At 37.4% G+C, this 21,960-nt stretch overlaps 1 protein-coding gene across 1 annotated transcript in view; it reads left to right on the forward strand.

The window, feature by feature from the left end:
- LOC140163305 (uncharacterized) overlaps window positions 1-21,960 on the forward strand; it is a 91,294-nt gene that overhangs the window by 53,809 nt on the left and 15,525 nt on the right. The window contains exons 36-43 of the mRNA XM_072186703.1: window positions 792-893; window positions 1,024-1,137; window positions 6,784-6,894; window positions 7,722-7,769; window positions 7,891-8,004; window positions 17,083-17,193; window positions 18,120-18,176; window positions 20,578-20,691. Of these exons, the coding sequence (XP_072042804.1) occupies window positions 792-893; window positions 1,024-1,137; window positions 6,784-6,894; window positions 7,722-7,769; window positions 7,891-8,004; window positions 17,083-17,193; window positions 18,120-18,176; window positions 20,578-20,691 (771 nt within the window). The remainder of the gene's footprint in view (window positions 1-791; window positions 894-1,023; window positions 1,138-6,783; window positions 6,895-7,721; window positions 7,770-7,890; window positions 8,005-17,082; window positions 17,194-18,119; window positions 18,177-20,577; window positions 20,692-21,960) is intronic.

Here is a 21,960-nt window from a genome sequence, read left to right on the forward strand (position 1 = left end):
TACCATGGTAGAGTATTGTTAGCGCTTTGCCTACTTTTGTAAAAGGCGCTTTATAAATCGCATTGTTTATTGTTTATTATTGTTTATTGTTCACCTGTGTGGGATCCCCATACACAAACTCAAATAAAACAAAATTTGAAGCACGATTCGTCACCCGTAACCACAAGAGGTGGTCAAGCGTCGCAGCAATGAAGAAAGAACTAGATTGGGAGAACCTCAACAAAATCACAATATTGACAATTTTCCACCCGGCAATCGCTGGTCACCTCGCAATTCCAGTGCAAAAAGCCCTGCATCCGGTCAAACGTAGTCTACTGTATAGACCATTTTAATTTATCATCCCCTAATCCCTCTGACCATTAAAAATTAATCCTGTTCTGATCCAACAGCTCGGCTATCCATGAGCTAAGTTTTAAGCATGGAATGGTATGAATTGTTTATCAAAAAAGGGGAATGCAGAGCAGTCTAGGTCAAACGGAACCTCAGGCATACATCAACATGAGCAAATAACTGTATTCCTATCGCCACCAATAAAGACTGTTTCAAGTACAATTTTATTCCAAAAAATCTGGTTGACTGGAACTCTTTACCCAGCAACTAAACCACAATACCGGACAAAGAAAACTTCAAAGAAAGTAACCAGTAAACCTCATGCGCACAGTATCCTGTCCGGTTGACTCCTTTGAAATAAAAGGGGTGTTGGACATTATCCACAAAGAAGAAGAAGGTGGTGGTTTGTATTTCTTTTGTTTATGGCTGTTTTGATTAGTTACACGTGTTTCTTGATTTAGGTCCAACAATGGAGACTACGACAGAATCATCTACTACACCAGAACAACTGGGCACCACAGATGCATCTACAACAACAGAATTTTGGATGACAACTAAGCCAGGTAACAAAATAATATAATTATGGAGTATCCTGATCAAATGTTTGCCTAATGTAATGTTCGAGTTATTGCTCACAAAAATGCTAACTCTTTATTGATTTGATGCTTTTCTTTGTTGTCACATTAATTTCAGATCCTTGCCCAACAGGTTATCTTGCCTGTTCAGCTGAGGGGCCATGCATTGAAAAGATATTTGAATGTGACACAATTATAGATTGCACAGAAACAGGGATTGATGAAAATGATTGTGAGTCAAGTTAAGATTTTACTGATAATGTGATTTTTTTCTAATGTTGAGAAATACAACAGCTATCACATACTTTAATTGGCCCTACTGTTCTTGAATTATAATTACTTGAAAATCACAGCTCGCGGAGTTGACTAACCATTATGACTTTATTATATATGATATACTTCTACATGTCATGCTCATCGCTAGTACTTGGTACTCCAGATATGGACCATTGATCCGGGCCATTGATTGATATATCCGTAATTGAAAATGAGGTACTTTTGTTTATTTGAAGAACTGTCAAGTTTAAAAGTTCAAAAGTATATGAAAGCTGTTTTATTATGCAAATACATAAATTGCCCCGTCATATTTATGAATTAACCATAATTCATTTGTTTCTGCAAAGTTGTTTAATTCTATATTCTTCCCAGGAATTAATACCAGACTCATCTCAAATTATTTTTAAAAATGATGGTCACGTCATTTCATCCTCAAGTCACGTTAGGATTATACAGATAACATTCCTAAACCATGTGACTTTTGAAGTGCACTACTCCCCATTCCAGAAAACAATTTTTTGGGGATTAAAAAAATAGTATCCTGTTTTGACAAATGAAACATAGCTAAATCCTAATCCTTTAGTTAGTCCTAACTGGCAATAAAAGTCAAATGTTAACATTTTTGTAATTTGAGAGAAAATGGTCCAAAAACATGCAATTTTCATTCAATTGTAGTCACAAAATTGTAAGACTTGGCATAAGTCTAAGCATTCAAAGTCTTTAGTATAGGGTAAGAGTTAACTCATAATTTTAATGTTATATGTTATTTTTGCTAATTGGTTATAAAAAAAGGTTTAGAAAATGTGTTTCCCAAATATTAGAATGCATAACTTGAATTAATCTTTGTTCAAGTCTTTGGGCTTGATTGTCACATAATACGAAAAAAAGGTAGAAAAACGCCCTAAAAATACATGTTTTTGGCCCTTATTTCCAACAAATTATCAAATATTAAAATTTTACTTTCATTTCCAGTTAGGACTAACTAAAGGATTATGATTTAACTATGTTTCATTTGGCAAAACAGGATAATATTTTTTTAATCCAAAAAAATTTGTTCTGTATTTTTTCTGGAATAGGGAGTAATTGAAATGAATCTGGTATTCCTAGATATTATACAAAACGAGGCACATGAAGTAGCTGACAAGAGAATTTATTTGATATGGTTGTACACATTTGTTTGGATAGCTCAATACAAATGAAGCATCAACATTTGCAGATTGAAAGCTATATATTTAAATATCAAATTTAGCAGGTTTTAACATTAGAATTCTGACCACGGTTCACCACAAGCAAGTGTGAACAAATGGAGGAGTGTGACGCAATATTGTTCCCAATATTTTCAAAGCAGCACTTGAAAAGGTTTGAATGGATCTAAAATTCGCAGACGATGTCGCCCTAAACAGAATGATCGTTGCATGTTATGAAAATAACAAATTGCATACTACATACATTGGTTACTGTTAAAACAGTAACTAATGTATTTTGTCCAATCCGCCGTTATTAATATTTATACAGGGTGATTCAAAATGAAATCTTAAAAAAATCTCCTGTGAATGAAAATATCATAGACAAGAGGAGATTTTGAACGTCTATTAAAAAAAACCGAATTGGTGTCTTTGCTTTCACCAAACCCGAGTTATACTTATTTAAATAGAATCAACCATTTTTGTACCTGCACACTTACCTTGCAGAGGATGATTTAAGCACTTCCCACCACTCCACTGTGTTGACTTGCGGTTAGCACAGCTGTGTGAGTGAACATGACACCACTGTTCGCACATTGCATTGACGGGCATAGTTAAATTTTAATTTGGACTGATATATTTACAATAAAAACGCATTTAAAATGCTAGTCGATTTCACGTTTTATGTTACCTACAGAAGGTGTGAATTATCCTTTATGCATACATCACTTTTGTTCTGAAATCGACCAAGTAATAATGACACACGCACAATTCTTAAACAACATCTTTTGCACAGAATTCAATGGGATTTGAAAAGTACAGTGGCAGTTGAAACCCTAGTGATAACACGTTTGCAGTGGATGATATGGCTTCCTTAAATCATCCTCTGCTTACCATGCGTATATTATAGTGTATTGATCGCTATATTCAAATGCAAAATCCATGACGGTGCTGCAGTTTGTATGGATAGCTTCTCGTGTAACCATGAAAGCTCTTTTAAGGGATGGGGTAATTTATTTTTAAATTGAGGTGAAATGGGAGGATTTTGGCATGTTTGCTGTGATTGTTTGCCTAGCAATATTGATCACAAGTACACAATTGTTTGTCAATTGATGGTGCATATCAAGGACCAAACTCTATAGTTTTATATTTGAGCATGATCACTTCAGTAAGGTCATGGGAAATTATGTAAATCGGCTTTTATATTTGATGTTGCATATCGGCTCACGCACTTTTTTTTTGTACCCAGTATTTCACAAAGTCCCTGTACTCTGAAGACCCTATGACTTTTTGCTGGTATGTTGAGCACTTTAAACAAATAATTTTAGTACTTACCTCCTACTTTAGGAACGTGCATATGCCTTAATCTATGTCGACCATGTCAACAACCCAGTGTCGTTTTACATGGTTGGAAAAGTCTATTTCCTTTCGCTATTTTGCCAATAAAAATTCATAAATTGTCCAACTTTTTTGACAAAAAAGAGTTCTACAACCATTCCGGCAGCAAGGAAACACAAATTTATGTGTATTCAGTGCGTCCTTCGCGTTTAAATAGTTCAGTTTATTGTCAAGTTGTGCTTCTATACGCCATATTTACGGAATTGATGATACGAGCTGATACGGAATTTTTGAACCCAAATTTCTTGAAATATACATTACCTTTTCAACTTCTCGCCACGAAATTGGATTCATAAGAAGGTCAAATACAAGCCTTCCACTATGGCTGCTCTCAGCATCTCGATTGGTGTCTTGTGTTAGTATTATTCCATATTTTGCTGGTAGAAGTTCAATGAAACACTCCATAATTCACGACTTCTGTCACTTGTGTTATAAACTCGATGTGTTTACACTATTGTCGCTCCGGGTCAGCGACTAATCGCAGGGATCGGTCTATTAGCTATTCTATACACTTTTCAATAGCCTTATTGTGATGTGCGGGAGTTTTAAAAGCCGAGACATAAACAAAATATAATGCGAGCACCCGGGGGGCATCAACTTTAGAAGTGACGGTATGTGCCTGTCAATATATGCCCCTCTTTTGAAGCCAACTATACCCGATGACCATGCACCTTCAGTTTTCAAAATAGTATACCAAATGACCCCTTTGTCATTTTGATTGTACATAGAAACCTTTTTTTTAAATAAAAAACAAAACAAAAAAAACAACGTTTTGTACTGATATGCCCCTACTTCGCGACGCTTGTAGGCACATACCCATCAATTCTAAAGTTGAGTGCCCCGGGGCGAGCGCATACTGCGGGCCAATGAACAATGAGATAGCGACTTTTCTGATATCGCTTTGAGGAACTGTCGAAGTATAAATCAGCCAACGAGTAGGAGGAGCCACAAAACAACAGCTAAAAATCATATTCCAGCAGCATGTAAAAAATTTTTGAGCTTTTTAATGACGAGTTATTATATGGTAGAATAGGAGTTAGAGCAGAGTGAGGTATTTGGGATATGGGGATATGTTTGAAGTCGACATGGTCGATGGCGTGAGGATTTGTGGATGTGGGTGCTACGCGGTGTGTGAGGTGTGGGGTGTGGGGGTGTGTGTGTGTATTAAGGGTTGCGGGGTGAGGAGTTAGAAGTGAGAGTTAGGATTCAGAGAGCCATGGGTTAAGGTTTGGGGTTATAGGGCTAGGTTTAGGTTTAGGATTAAAGCTTAGGTTATTTAGTTAATGAAGTTTAGGGTATGAAACAAAATTACTGGGTTTTGGACTAATGACCTCAAGAATATCGGCGTGTAACCGATAACTTACTGACCCTGTCTTGAATATTAATTAAGTTTTATCCTAATTGTGAACAAAAAGAAAGACCTTCATATTGCATGAATGTTTAATTCACTGAAACATTTAATCTCAATGACTTTATGAAAATAATGCCACCAGTTCAGGGCAAAAATCAGGAAAATGTACATTATTTGGAAGCTAAGCATAAAGTAACGTTTTAACGTGAAATTTTAACGTTGATATTTCCCAAACCTATTTTTTTTACATATTTGTGAATTTTACACATGCCCCATGGCACCTTATTGGACTCAAATAAATTTGCTGTTTTTATAGAGGATAACGGATGAATTTTATTTATTTATTTATTTATTTATTTATTTATTTATTTATTTATTTATTTATTTATTATTTATTTATTAATATTTATTTATTAATATTAATTAATTAATTAATTAATTAATTATTTTATTTATTTATTTCCTAACACAAGCCCCCACCCACACATGCATCATCATGTTACGTCTATATAAACTCTGCAAAACTCTGCAAACTAACTCACAATAAATGATTTCCCAAAAATGCAGATTAATGCTGTCCGGTCACTCATGTGTGTCCAAATTGCACATCTTGAATTGAGACCAAAACATGCTGTTATTTCAATTGTTATACTGTTCCGGTTGGTTTATTACCGACCATTGCCTACGAGATGCAGTTCTAAGGTGACAGAGGGACAGGTCTGCAATTCGATTCCACAACCATTCATACGGGTACCTGAATTTTATTTGAATGAAGATGACTCGACGTCATATTGCATAATTTCTATACAGTATATGCAATAAACCAACCAGTACAGTATAACAACTGAAATAATAGGCACGTTGGAGGGTAGTTCTAAGATAGGTTAAGAAGAATATAACGTCACAATTCTGTATTATTATTCAAGGTTGTAACGTGTGTCTATGCTGTCATGTAGCTGGCAACAGACACGCCCCCGGTACAAACAGATGAAATTTGTAGAAAAGCGTGATTATGACAAAAACATTAAAAATTATACTTTAAGGTATTGTTTTTTAATTTTTTGTATGGCAGATCATACATACACATGTGCTGAGGTCAAAAAGGTAACAATTTTGTTTTTGACCCCTGACTCACCTGTCATTCCAAACAACCCCTTAAGTCGTGTAATTCATAGTCTTCCAGATGTTCCGACTGAAACTTGCTTGGGAAATGTTGCAATAGGGGTTGAGTCTTGAGCCGCTAATCTTTGGCTCTATTTGCAACGCATGCCTAAATCTAACAATGTTTACTTGTGATCCAGCAGTTCGCGGTCTTCCGGACAATGAAGCTTCAGACTGTCGGATGATTAGAGTTACATGATCCGAAAGCTTGCCTACATTTATATTATATTGCAACACACTACCATGATCATGATGAGTACATGCTTAGGAAGAAAAACCAAAAATGGGTGGTTTTATTCAAAAAAAATTAATTTAGACGTTTAGAATCTGCTCTTTTCAATGATATTTTCATTTACAGCAGATTCTTTCTAGATTTTGTATAAAAGTGCCACAAATATATGAGTTTACTACTTTATTTCATTTTGAATCACCATGTATATCGTAATATGCAACATGTTCATGGCGAAGTAATTAATGTACAATTGCACTATATATTCAACCTCTACAGGCCCGTGTCCAACAGAAGGCGATATGCGGTGTCCTAATTTACGTTGCATTGCTTCTGACCTCATATGTAATGGAGAAAATAATTGTGGCGACAACTCCGATGAAACAAATTGTAAGATTTCTGTAAATCTCTTTGTATATAAATTGATTTTCAAGAGAACAAGATAGTGGCAAAAAGTAAGTTAATTTATATGAGCGATGTACTCGTACAGTAATCACTGGTAATGAATACTAATTGTAATACCATAAGACAACAGGGTATGTTTATCCACAGTTTATTTATTAACAACCAAATTAATGCAGATGAACACAAGGGAGCTATTATTTTCTTCGGAAGGGGGGTCCCAATTATACCAGGGGTCATATTTTTTTTGTAAAGAAAAATAGTGGGTCATAAAATGTTTGATGACCAAAATGTAGGAGTCGCAAGATGACAACAGATACTGTGTTTAGTTTATACAAAAAGACTGATTTCAATACAATTTTAGCCTGTTTAGGGGGTAAGGTGTATCGGTGGTGGTGGGGGTCATAATTCTATTTTAATTTTATTGACACCAACTTTTTGTAAACTTGAGAGCCCCCTCCCGAAGAAAATGATAGTCCCCTAAATCACGCTTTGATTGTACACTCAGGAAATCATCTAACAATGCCAACACAGCAAAGTGCTATTGGCAGTGACGTAGCAAAGGAGGGGAGTGGCAATGGGGTGGCAAAGTCCTATCTGACATTGTTGTTATGGTTTTGGATTGATTAGATCAGGGATACAAAATTGAATGTTCCAAAACTGGTTTATTATATTAATACTAACACATATTTTCAAGATCAAAAACGCATGTGTATTGACTGGAAGATATTTGAAATTGAAATTAAGTAACTATAAATTGTATCTTGTGATTATTATTAAGATTAGGTTTTCTGACACTTTCTGTTTTTATTAAGGTCCAACAACGATGGTCACGACATCATTTATGATGACAACGAACTCAGGTAGATTATTTTGTCACACTGTGTATATATTACTTGTAATATTCCTCGAGTCCCCTGACCTTCAAAATAACGTTGTTCCAAGAGATCCTTATCTGTCATTATTATTTTATTTTGTTTTCAGGTCAATGCAAGGATGGTTACTTTAACTGTTCAGATGATGGGCCTTGCTTTATAAACAGATTCATGTGTGATGAACACATCGATTGCATAGACACAAAGGTGGATGAAAAATATTGTGAGTAGGGTCAATACGCCTATTCTCGGTCACACGCCTATTCTCGGTCAGTTAGCGTTTTGAACAACCGCTGACGATCGTTGCTTTAATTTCAGCCGTGTCTTCCGAACGAATCATTTAGCCGTACCGGTGCTGCAGGTTTTGGTGACTTTTTAATATCACGGCAGCACAGTTCACCTCAAATGATAGATTTTGAGATTGTATGGTGACCTGAAATATGTGCATTTGAAAAAAATAATGACGTCATTTAAGAGTGATATTGTAATATAATCAGTGATGCGAAATTGTACATGCATTTTTAAGGTGTAATTTTAACAAGTTGATCCATTTGCATCGTAAATAACACCATAGCAAATGATTGGTGTTGTGTTTATGTAAAATTCCCATAGAAACAGGGGTGTCCGAGAATAGGCATACGAATTCCCTTGGCATTCCTATTCTCGGTCAGTGTTCCCTAGTATGAGCCATGTTGACATTGTTGTTGCCATGTGTCCTACAAATGATCATGAGAAGTGTTGCCTTTTGCTCTACAGGCTTAAATTAGGCCTATAGCCATTTGTCGAATACAAATGAGCGAGGAGAAATTATTTGTGACCGCCCGCCCCTCCCCTCCTCTACCCTACCCATCCCCTACCCTGTCGTATTTTTGAGCTTTTTCGGTCGGAAAAATTGGGTCAACAATGTCACATTTCTGTCGGCAAAAATGGTTCCTGCCCTGGACCGAGAAAGGCGCTATAACTGACTTGCGCAGATAACATACACTATCTCCTCGGGCCTACACGTGCTATTAGCGCAATTTTGTCATTACTTTATATACATGTAGCACAAATAGCACCGCTATTTTCATGGGTGTGCTATTTGTGCAATTGACAGTGTTATTTTTTGAGGACTTAGAAAAAACCCATTAGGGACATTAAAAATGGCTTTAAATGTTAATATTAGCGCAGTTATCATGGTTATGCTATTTTTGAGTTCTCATATTACTTGGAGGGGTGTTATTAGCGCTGTTGTGCTATTCTTATGGTTAGACCTTATAGCGTGCTATTAGCGCTATGGTGCTATTCTTAAAATGGTTAGGCCTTATAGCGTGCTATTAGTGCTATTGTGCTCTGGAAATTGTTCTGGCCTTAGGGGGCATAGCGCGGTATTATCGCAATAATGTTATTTTTGAATTCGTGTACACTTGGAGGGGTGCTATTAGCGCTATTGTGCTATTCTTAAAATGACCTAGACCTTATAGCGTGCTATTAGCGCTATTGTGCTATTCTTCAAGGGGGCACAACACTAAATCCTTCCGCATTTGGTGTAACCTTGTATAGTTCCGGTTAAAACTAACGTCTGAGCAAAATGTATCAGCCTCTCGTGGGTACTAAATTCAAGTGAATCGTGCTTGTTTTTATGGGAACAACATAACAGAGTAGGACCTCAACATTAAAAATATATTCAGAAAATGTTTCAAATCGATTGTGAACTAGTGACAGGCTGTCGGAATAATATCAAGGCCGGAACTGGTAAGGAGACGAAATTGTCGGTTGAAATTCGTGAGGGCGCTGTTTAGGTGCCCGTAGCGCAAAAAATATTGACTTTCATCGCTTGGATGCTAAATTGGTCAATTTGGCGCCCCTAAGGTATGTTGCCCCCCCCCCCCTGCCCCCCCCCCCTCGTAGTTACGCCGCTGGTCGATCTGCAGTGGTATTGATACCAAAATGAATTCATTTTCATCAGTAAAACGTGAGTTTTGGTGATTTTATGTCCCCTACCCTTAATATTGTTATTATTTTATGTTGCTACACATGGAAATTAACCCTTTTTTTCACATTTTATGTCTATCTACCTGACAACTAATGGTTTAATTATTGCTTTTAAAATAATTACTAGAAAGTTAGAACAACCAATTAGCTACATATTGATACCAAAACGAATTCATTTTCATCAGCCAAACTTGAGTTTTTCGTGATTTGTATGTCCCTTACCCCTTAATATTGTCATATGTTACGCTGTTAGATATGGAATATTAACATATTTCTCATATATGTTTAACTACCTGACAACTAATGGTTTAAATGCTTTTAAAATAATGCTAGAAAATGAGAACAATCAAATAGCTACATATTGATACCAAAATGAATTCATTTTCATCCGCAAAACTTGAGTTTTGGTGATTTGAATGTCCCCTATCCCTTAATATTGTCATATTGTACGCTGTTAGACATGGAATATTAACATTTTCGTATATTTTATGTCTATCTAGCTGACAACTAATGGTTTAATTGGTTTTAAAATAAAACTAGAAAGTTGGAACTATCAATTAGCTACATATTGTTACCAAAATGAATTCATTTTCACCAGTAAGATCAGTGTTTTGGTGATTTGTATGTCCCCTTACCCCTTAATATTGTCATATTTTACGCTTCTACACTTGAAACATGGATTTTTTTTACATTTTTAAGTCTATACAGCTAACAACTAATGGTCATTTTGCTTTAAAAGATTACAAGAACCAAATAGCTATGTATTGATGCCAAAATGAATAAATTATAATGAATAAACATCGAGTTATGTTGGATTGTACGTCCCCTACCCCTTAATATTGTCATATTTTACACTGTTACACATTGGAAAATTAACATTTTTTCACACTTTATGTAGACCTGATGGTTTTTCTGTTAAAAAATAATACTGGAAAGTTAAAACAATCAATTAGCTACATGTTGATACCAAAATGAATTCATTATTATGAGTAAATGTTGAGTTATGGTGGTTTTATATTTCCAACTAACCTTTAATAATACCATATTTGACATGGTTATACATGAAAAATTAACCTTTTCTCACATTTTATGTCTATCTACCTGACAAATAATGTTTGTTTTGCTTTAAAATAATACTAAAACATTTGAACAATCAATTAGCTACATATTAATTCCAAAATGAATTCATTATCATGAGTTGAAGTTGAGTTATGATGGTTTATATTTCCCCTACCCCTTAATATTCTAACACACGCTGCTACATGTGGAAAAGTAACTATTTTTTACATTTTCAGTCTATTTTCCTGACAAGCAGTTGTTGATCTCACCCCGCACATATAAATATTCAAAATATTACATGAATGGTAACTTACCAAACAAATTTTGTTAATGGAACTTATATAGTTCAGCTGAGTGACATATTAAGACACGTAAAACACCCCAACCCCGAACCCTATACACACCCACCCCACCCCCACATACACACCCCACCTACCCCAAACCTACACAACACAAACCAACATGCACGCAAACATGCACTTATATAAATATTTGAACCAGAACATCAATGTTTGCCTAGATATGCTTGATATTAAAAACAAAATTAAAAAATGGAGCTTAATTAATTTTGAAAATAGATATTGGCACAATAGTAAAATTTGAAGCCAGTGCCATAAAAACACCCACCCTACGCATTGTTGTGAAAAATCTGATTTTCCACTAGTGTATGGACTGGCCACTTCCAATCATGATCTAATGAAACCTAGGTTTGCTTTCAAATAATACTAGAAAGTTAGAACAATCAATTAGCTACATAGTCATACCAAAATAAATTCATTATTATAAGTAAAAGTTGAGTTATGGGAATTTATATCTCCCCTACCCCTTAATTTTGCCCTATTTTTGGTGATTTTATGTGATTATACGTCCATATACAAAATGACCTGTAAAAAAGTGTTACCACAATTTGAGACCACTACCTACCTAGCAGTGATCTAGAAGGTCCATACTAACTACCTATGGTGTCAAACCTTAGTTTGTAGTGGGGTGAACGAACTCCTTATTTAGGGCCCTGTGTGATCTTGCTCCTGGATTAGTCGGGTGTGCCACCGCATTCTTCGTCTTCTTCTTCTTCCATGGTTGTGCAGTCCTCATATGGATGAGTATCAAACGCACTGCGAGGGTGGTCATTCGTGGTACAAGCATGACATAAACAAAACAAATTGTGCGCAAAATAAACAGGTGCGAGTAAAAACTGGTAGCAAGATGATTACTGTTAGCAGGCCCTCAACGCAGTCTTGAAGGCGTTGAGGAACAGGATGCAGCTGGGTCGGTTGACAGGCTGTTCCAGTCACGGATGGTGCGTGGAAAATATGAGTTTAAGTAGGCTGTCGAACTACACCGCGGATATTGAAAGCGGGAACCATGGCCTCTGGTGATTGAAGCTAGTGGAGTCATGTACTGGGACCACCTGATGTCGATGAGGTCAAACCGTATGCGATACATCATCTCCAGTCTGCTTTGGAGACGTCTGGTAGCCAAGGTGGGCCATTGGAGATCTTGAACCATGGCTGACACACTGCTGGAGCGATCATAGTCACCTGTGACAAACCTAGCACAACTTCGCTGAACCTGCTCAATCTTTCTGATGTTGCGTTGAGTATGAGGGTCCCAGGATGTGGCGGCATACTCAACTATTGGGCGAATGAAGGTTTTGTAGCTGGTCTCTTTGATCTTGTGTCCACAGTGGCCGATGTTTCTGCTAAGGAAGGCTCTGATGGAATTGGCTTTCTTTGCCACAGTGTCAACATGCATGTTGAAGTTCAGCTTCGAGTCAAGGTGGACTCCAAGATACTTCGCAGAGTCAACAAGCTCCAACTCGTGGCCATGGATGGTGTATGAAGCCAGGACTGGTTTCCGCTTATTGGTGATTCTCAACACCTGACACTTAGAAGCATTAAACTGCATCAACCAGCGGGTTTCCCACTTGACTAAGGAGTCAAGATCCTCCTGAAGATGTTTGCTGTCAGTGGATGTTGAGATGCGCTTGTACAAAACACTATCGTCGGCAAAGAGTCTGGTAGTAGACCTGGTAGCACACTCTGGCATGTCATTAATAAATATCAAAAACAGCAGAGGGCCGAGCACACTGCCCTGAGGCACACCGGATGTTACTTTGGACGTTGAACTTGTCTGGCCTTCAAGCAGGACTTGTTGTGTGCGTTCACTCAGGAAGTCTCTTGTCCACTCTAACAGGGTCCCCGTATACCGTAGTATTCGGCCTTCAGGAGTAGATGGCGATGGGAGACCTTATCGAAGGCTTTGGCGTAGTCAAGCAGGATCAGGTCTATCTGTGACTTGTCATCCAGGCTCTTCGCAAGATCATCAATTGTGACGATTAACTGAGACTCGCATGACCTCCGTTTCCTAAAACCATGCTGGGCGTCGGTGAGGATGTTATGGTCAGACAGATGGCGGATGAAATGGCAGTGCACGATGTGCTCCAGAAGCTTGCTGAGGATTGATGTGAGTGAAATTGGCCTGTAGTTTGAAGCAGTTGAGCGGCTTCCTTTCTTGAAGATGGGCACAATTGAGGCTTTCTTCCACTCAGAGGAACTACCCCTTGATCAAGTGATGCCTGGAACAAGAGTGTAACTGCAGGTGCAACCTCTTCTGCGGTCTCTTTTAGAAGATGAGCTGGTATCCCATCTGGGCCGGTGGCCTTATGAGGTTTGATGTTGCGAAGCAGCTTAGTGACACCATTGCAATCAACCGTGATGTTGTTAGCTGATGTGTGAGGGCTGTTTCCCATATCTGGTAGAGTCACATCATCGTTGTCACTGACAAACACAGAGCTGAACTGCCTGTTGAGCAAGTTGGCTTTCTGCTTAGGATCACAATGCATGATACCACTCTCTTTCAAAGGAGCCACTCCCAGTTGGTCACAGCGCCTAGATTTTACAAGGGCTCCAAGTTTCTTGTTTCCACCTGGGTCACTGTTGATAACATCAAACACATATTTGTTGTGCACTTGACGACAAGTCTTCTGAGACTCCTTTTTCAGAGTCTTGTAGCGCATCCAATCACGATCTTTCTTGGTGTATCTGGCTTTCTTAAAAGCCCACTTCTTCCTTCTGATGATGCGTTTTGTTTGAGTGTTCATCCATGGTTGGCTACTACGGGTGGAACTCATTTTGGTAGGCACACATTCTGCAAGCACCTTGGTCAATTCGGATTGCAGGTCTTCAGCAAGTTGCTCCACAGGAGTGGATGTAGAATTAATTGCGGTGAAGTTATCAGACCAGGACTTAACTCTGTGGCGGATAACATCCCAGTCAGCCCTTTTCCACAGGAAGATTTTACGACGCACTGGTTTGCGTCTGTAGGCTCTGACATTCATATCCGTAAAGACAATGTCGTGGTCGCTAAGGCCAGGAGCACCTTCACATCTATTAACAAGACTTGGTCTGTTGGTTAACACAATGTCTAACGTGTTATCACCGCGAGTTGGAAAATCTACAAGTTGTTCAAGACCTGCCGACTCCATAGTTTGCAAGAAGGATTCATTGAGGGCCACAGGATACTGGTGGGAGATGATGTGGTTGGTAGCCCAGTCAATGTCGGGTAAGTTTATGTCACCGGAAATCCATATTGCAGCACCAGAGTTGGACTGACAAAGATCAAGGATAGTGCGATTGAGTTCATTCATCTTGTCCTGGTTGCTGTCAGGTGTACGGTACAAAGCACCAATGACAATTGGCTGATTCCTGTTGATGATTTTTGCTGCAACAAATTCAGCGTCAGTTCTAATATCAATCTGGTGGCTGTTTAGACTGCTATGGACAGCCAACAGAACTCCTCCATAGCCATTACTCCTGTCTTTACGGTACAAGTTATAGCCGGGTGGAAACACTTCACCATAAGAAATACTAGGCTTAAGCCAAGTCTCACAACCAAATATTATGTCTGGTTTGGTGGCTGCAAGGTTTCCAAATTCGGAGGGCTTGTCTCCAGTGACAGATCCATAGGAACACAACAACAAAGGAAATGGTACATTTGGCAACCATATGTGCAAACCGATGCGATCAGTATGTTCTGTAAACAATGCTGTAACAATCACTAGATTTTGTTGGGAGATTGTAGTGAAAAAGTAGACAAAAAAGCTGAAAATTTGCAGAGCAAAAATTTTTGGCATGTCGAGTGTACCACGCATGCTCACCCGCTGTGCGCTCCCACAAAATAGAACCACCTCGGACCCCGATCGGATGGTACGAAAATTTTTGCCAATAAACCGTTTTGAAAGGATCCCCCCTTGTCAATATATCTGAGAATACTGCGCACGTATTTTAGTATGGGTTTAAGTTATCAAAACCGCATCATACCGATCAACCAGGCTTCCAAAAGAGAATGACCGAGAATAGGTATAGAAAAACTATACGGTGACCGAGAATAGGTGTTTAGTGACCGAGAATAGGCGTTGTCGTCGACTTTGACCTTTTGACCTTGTACTTCCAATACAAGTTCAATGGAAGATGTCATGCAGGGTATGTTAAACGGGGTGTTGTGTGGAATGCACGTTCCCATATAGCTAACTTTTATAATCATTTACGCAAGAAATAGAGCGGGTTGTTTCTTAAGTGACCGAGAATCAGCGTATTTACCCTAACGGTTTTGTTTGCCAGAATACATACTAGAAAGCAGTAATTTGAAGAAAAAAAAACCTTATTGTGATAATATAATTGAATTATTGGTTGATACATATGTATCACTTGTTACGCGTTTATTACCCTTATTTCAAACATGAGCAAAAATCACGTGATTTTTGATATTTTTTGTCACTAAAATGTTGACAAATGCGCGCAAATATAACTTGTATCAACCCATAAGAAAAATGAACGCGTCTAGCGCGGAACATAAGTAGGAAATACACGACTAATACTAATAGGTATCACTTGTTACGCGTTTATTACCCTTATTTCAAACATGAGCAAAAATCCCGTGATTTTTAATATTTTTTGTCACTAAAAATGTTGAAAAATGTGCGCGTCTGAGCGCGGAACACAAGTAGGCAATACGACTAACACCTTGGTCTGGGGCAGACATTTTAAAAATGAATTTAGAAGAGCAGCAACGACATCACATCATTACATTCCAGATGTTAAATCTACATCATATGCAAAATTTGAGGAAATTCGCACGAGTCCGTTTTATTTTAGGGCCATTTGTCTATAACTGGTCTTTACATGTAGCCCTATGGGGAGAGTGCCCGTTGAGGGCGCTATAACCCCCATTTTTTAACTAGTAACAAACGCACGGCGCATGCGCGAGCCGGGAAATTCAGTTTTGGTTTTGAAACGTAAACAAAGCCGAATATCAAAACAACTCCATGCAGAAAATCACTTCTTTTTTATAAAACTAAGCAAAATTACAACAATTACTTCAGGAATATAAACACCAAAGTCATATCTACCACATATGTCAAAAAGAAGTTGAAAATTCATTAGATAAGCGAGAAAGGGTCGAATTTTCGGTCAAAAAAATTTAGAAAAAAATCATATTTTTTTGGCCTAAAACTTGGCCATAACAAAATTCCCGTACACCACCAATTTCACGATTTTTGTCCTCAAAAATTAACTGAGTAATCCTCATAGTGTTTTCAAGTCAATTCCCCGGGAGACGGAGAAACGGACATTTAGAAAAAAAGATATTTAATTTTATGTAATTTAATCCACAAATTGACACCTGAGTCGGGGCGTTGCAAACGTGTCATATACGGTGAGTATGTGTGTACATAATGTAGGGACCGAACCTACAGCAAGCTTGAACTTCCCGGCTCGCGCATGCGCCCTGCGTTTGTTACTAGTTAACCCATTTTAGGAACAAAAGTGTGATTTAAAAAAAACGACTCGTGCGAATTTTCTAAAATGTTCAGAGTATGTAGTATGAACATGTAGAAATAATTATAATCAAGTAGTTGCTCTACCTGCTCTTCTCCGAAAAAAATAAAAAGTCCTATACCTCAATGATAATGAAACCTATACAACCTTTACATTTTGCTGACGTTTGATCTGATTGGGTCTGGCTATCTAAGAGTGTATGAAAATGTATTACAACCTCGTTCGTTTTATTTATTCGGACCTTAAATATTACCATAACCCTTTACATAAACCTGTAACAGGTGAATACCCACGAGACGGCGATTTCCGATGTAATAATACACGATGTGTGTCTCTTTTACATAACCCTGTAACAGGTAAATGCCCACCAGACGGCGATTTCCGTTGTAATAATACACGATGTGTGTCTCTTTTACATAAACCTCTAACAGGTGAATGCCCACGAGACGGCGATTTCCGATGTAATAATACACGATGTGTGTCTCCTGACAAGGTGTGCAACGGAGAAGACGATTGTCGGGATAATTCCGATGAGACAGATTGTAAGATGATTTTATATTTTGTTCTTGATTGAATTGATTTAATTGAATTCAATTGCAATTGCAATTGCAATGTTTTTTGTTTATGAGATGAAAATGTGAAGTAGAATACCGTAAACGTAAACGTAAACGTAAACGTTCGCCTAATGGCGCACCTGGGTTCCTTTGCCTTGGGGTAAATTTCATGTACAAATAGAGCTCCCTCCACTAAAAATCGCAACAAGAATGAAGAGTATGTGCCCTTATTTGCAGGTGGGATTTTTTTTTTTATGGGAGGACACTTTTGGTTTGTGTCTAAAATTCCAGTTATATCAAGAGAGCTCATAGCGCCATTAGGCGAACGTTTACGGTTACTGTGAGATAAAGACTTGTTATACTGCCAATTTGATAAATTCGGCTACGTTGTCATGCACAACATTGCACAGCAAAGTACAAAATGTGTATATTGATAAGACACATTTACCTGCCAAGTTTTTTTTTTTTTTTGCAAAACTGAGTAATTTTTTCTCCCTTTTGTCTTCTCCCTTATTGCAATTCGATTTACAATATGCAATAATCTACGAGTAATGAGTAATGGTATAAAACTGGTACCTTTGATTTATTTTGCAGACTGTATTATTTTTATTTAAAAAGAAGGTTCGGGTATTTTCTTTAATCTTTAATCTTTCTAGCAAGTAATATAAGCGCTTGGTAATATAAGTTACCCAAGTTCTTTATTCACCGCTGTTCAGACTGCAATATTCGAATTGCAAACCAATTTATTTGTTCATGGTAATCTCAAAATTGACAAATTGTTTGAACGACTCTTTTAAAATACACGGAAATAATTTTGAAGTTGATTGGCAAAAGGCAAACTTTAAAAAAAACATATATGTTGTTTGCTATATTTATAGTCATTTTATTTTTTCCACCATTTGTGTTGAATGTAGGTCCAACAACCATGGCAGTGACAGAACCGTCCATTGCGACTGCACCATCCACCCAGGGTAAAACTGATATACTGATTATTCTGATTATCGTCGGGTTCATCACGTGACGTATTGTGATATCTGGTCATTTTGGCAATTTTTATAGGTTTGAAGTATTGTTCTCTTCAATTACCCCAAGAAAATTAAGTAATTAAATAATAAAATTGGCGTACAAAACGTTAAAAAAAAGTGCAACACATAGTGGCGTATTTATACTACAGTAAGCCAGAGAATTAAGGTACCGTACCAGTTATGTTCACCCCCTCTATATCATAAACAAAGACAAATATGTCATAATTGAAACCAGAAGCCAACAGCTGAATCTCTTAGCTCAAATTTAAGGCCTCATTTGTTGAAATTGTTCAAGAAATAAAGACACGACGATCCAAAAACCAAGCAAAGATTCTAATTTAAAAGTTGCAGTTTGCTCCATTGCATGCCATATTGGGGTTGTGCCCTACGCGTTCGCTAACAAGAGCATTAATAGCGTCGTGCTTCCATTGATTAGCACGTTAAAACTAGCGTTGTGCTTTCATTGATTAGAACACAACTTTTGATGTCGTTTCTTCATTAAGTTTTAAATCACCGTATCTTTAATTCTCAACCAATTTCAACAAATAAGGTCTTAAACCAGAGCTAAAGAATACAGGCACTGGCTGTTTGTTTTAATTTTGACATATTTGTCTTTATTTAGGATATACAGGGGAAAACACAACTGGTACCTTAATTTTTGGCTTACTGTATAAGCTACCTTTTGGCATCCTTTTTTACCCATTGAAAAGCTGAAATATAAAATAAATATAGTACAAGAAGGGGCTTTGAACCCCTAGGAACAGTTCTCAAGCAATGAATTCGAAATTAGTGCAACAACACAACAACACAAGCTTGTTACAAATCGACATTTTTATTCAAACTCGTTTCTCTCCAAAATACACTTTACAGTTTTCCTTAGATACGTCACTATGTGGTGAACCCGACGATATATACCACGCTCTGGTGTAATCTCTGTAATGTCCATTGTCAATTGAACAATATTGTTCAGTTACATTATTACCTATATTGTCTTCTTGATTAACGTATCTGTGATAATCTACCCCTACCACACCACTCTTCGTCATATATACATTTTCCCAGCCACATTTCCCTAACATAATATGAAATTTAAAAAAAAAAAAAGGAAATTTAGTTTGGCAGAGGTGAGGCTCGAACCCACGCTGCACTGCGCCGCTACCATGCATACAGTATCGTCATGTCACCAGCGCTTTAGACCGCTCGGCCACAAGACTTGATGGTGACATCGTTAAAATTTAAACATATAATCGCAACTTCATTATTTCAACATACCACGTGACAAGCAAAGACAGAAAACGTACCATATTTTGGAATTTTATCTGCTTAAAAACTTTAATGTGTATTATAATAGAGCTACCATTATTAATATTGTTGAATTCTCATGCCCATACAGACAATTTATACGAGGGTCCTATGATACATACACAATACATAAATCGATTTTGATTTCGGCCACGTGCTCTGCAGGATATCGCGTCGGTTGCGAGGTTTGGAGCCCAGTCAGCCTACCATTTTTCTTGTAGACGGTATAAATTTTTGCAATTTATAGGAGAATTCCACGTAGGTCCCCTAAAGTTTCTTCCAGATATTGGAGATTAGATTCCCATAAATACGAAACAGTAATTTTTAGTGTGAACCTACGTAAAATTTGCATAAAATGTTCACCATTAATTTAGTGTTAATTTTGACTAAATTCAGAAAATATTTTGGAGTATATCAAATTGAAATAACATTATCTGCCTCCTAAACCACATAAATTTTAGCACGATTGGGTATCACGAATCGTTATATATGATGTGCAGTTAATATTCATATATTCTTTTATACAAAGGATGCTTCAGTTTTAACACAAAAAATATTTCATTGAAAACCCTCACACTCGGCGATTTCAAAAAGGTAACCATGCTTCCCTAGAATGTGCAATAAATTAGCATTCAAAATTTTCTTTATTTCAGCAGCATTTTAGAAACTCTGGCGTACGGCGAGTACTGCTGTAACCCCTACTTACGTTGGCTGTGATAAATGGTCTAAAACTGATCCGTTGTCCATTGTGCAATATTGTTCAGTAACATATTACCAAAGGACATGTATATACCCAGTGGCGGCGCAACTCCCCAAAATAGTTGTCTTTGTCAGAAACAAAGGCCTGTCACTATGGAATTATCTAGAAAACATGTTAACCAATATCTGATTGAATTTCTTCCGTTCTCTTTTACACTTGCTTTGCTCTTTACTGGTGATGTCATAATGTAAATTGATTTGCTTTGATTTATTAGTACCTACTTCTACTTATAATGATCAGAATATTTGTTTTACAAAAGCCTATTATGTTTTCTCTTCTTCTCAGGTCCTTGTAATCCAAATTACCGTCCCTGTTCACCTACGGGGCCATGCATTGAAGAGAGATATTTTTGCGACGATTATGTGGATTGCAACGTTACGAAGATGGATGAAAAGGAGTGTGAGTAAAATGTTCAAAAGAAACACCTGAAACTGTCTAAACTGTTTATTTTTCTCCACTCTCATTACTGGAACTCTCATAACAATGTTTTAAGGCTGATCGCATGACAGACATATAATCCTTGGTTAAACCCAGTTTATACATTTACATTTGTAGTTTTTAAAGTATTAGGCCTAGTGCTTAAATGAAGAAGTAAAGCAAATTAATGCACGGATTACACTTAAAGCCATATTATAACATTTGCTGAGGAGGACGCCCTCACTGAATTTTTTTAATTAATTTTTTTACACGATGAAATTGTACTTTATTAAACCAATATAGCCTGCAAAATCAAGACTCTAGGTGCTGCAGTTTTGTCAAAATCCGAGATTTTGAATAAAACGCCGGAACCGGCGCTTTATTATTACGATGGAATTATTAGTCGAACGCATACACGATGTTCATAACACATAGTACGTACACGGCGTGCGGGACGGTGATATACACAACAAAAGGTCGTACTATAACATGACCGAAGGAGTGGTACGTATTGGCGACATGTGCGCTGGTAGTAAATTCCAATTTTCTTTGCTTTGCCGTAGTTGTTCGGCTCAAAAATAAAAGGGATATATCTGACAGTAAAAGCTAACATTTTATGGCAAAGAAATGCTAATCTATTTTGTTTGAAAATGTTATAATATGGCTTTAACTTAACCATAGGTCAAGCTTCCATCGGACAGGGATTGTGCACCTCGTGCTATGCCATGTGTATTCGTGTCAGCACGGCCCATTTGAAGTACAAGTGCATGTCCGTACAGCAACAGAGGATGATTTAAGCACTTCCCAGCAAGTCTTGCGGTTAGCACAGCTGTGTGAGTGAACATGACACCACTGCCCGCCCACTGCATACACACGTGCATGGTTAAATTTGAATTTGGACAGATATATTTATAATAAAAACACCTTCAAAAAGTTGGTCGATTTCACATTTTATGTTATCTACAGAAGGTGTGAATTATCCTTCACGCATACATCACTTTAGATCTGAAATCGACCAAGAAATAATGACACACGCGCAATTCTAAAACAACATCTTTTGCACAGAGTTCAATGGGATTTGAAAAGTAAAGTGGCAGTTGAAACTCTAGTGATAGCACTTTTACAGTGCATGATGGGGCTTCCTTAAATCATCCTCTGGTACAGCAACATGGTTCAAAAGAAATAGAATTGAGCAACGTAACATTTAATGCATACATCCTGAGTGATTATTGGAATCAGTTTGAATATCAA

This window comes from Amphiura filiformis, chromosome 10, assembly GCF_039555335.1.
Source record: "Amphiura filiformis chromosome 10, Afil_fr2py, whole genome shotgun sequence".
NCBI lineage: Eukaryota > Metazoa > Echinodermata > Ophiuroidea > Amphilepidida > Amphiuridae > Amphiura > Amphiura filiformis.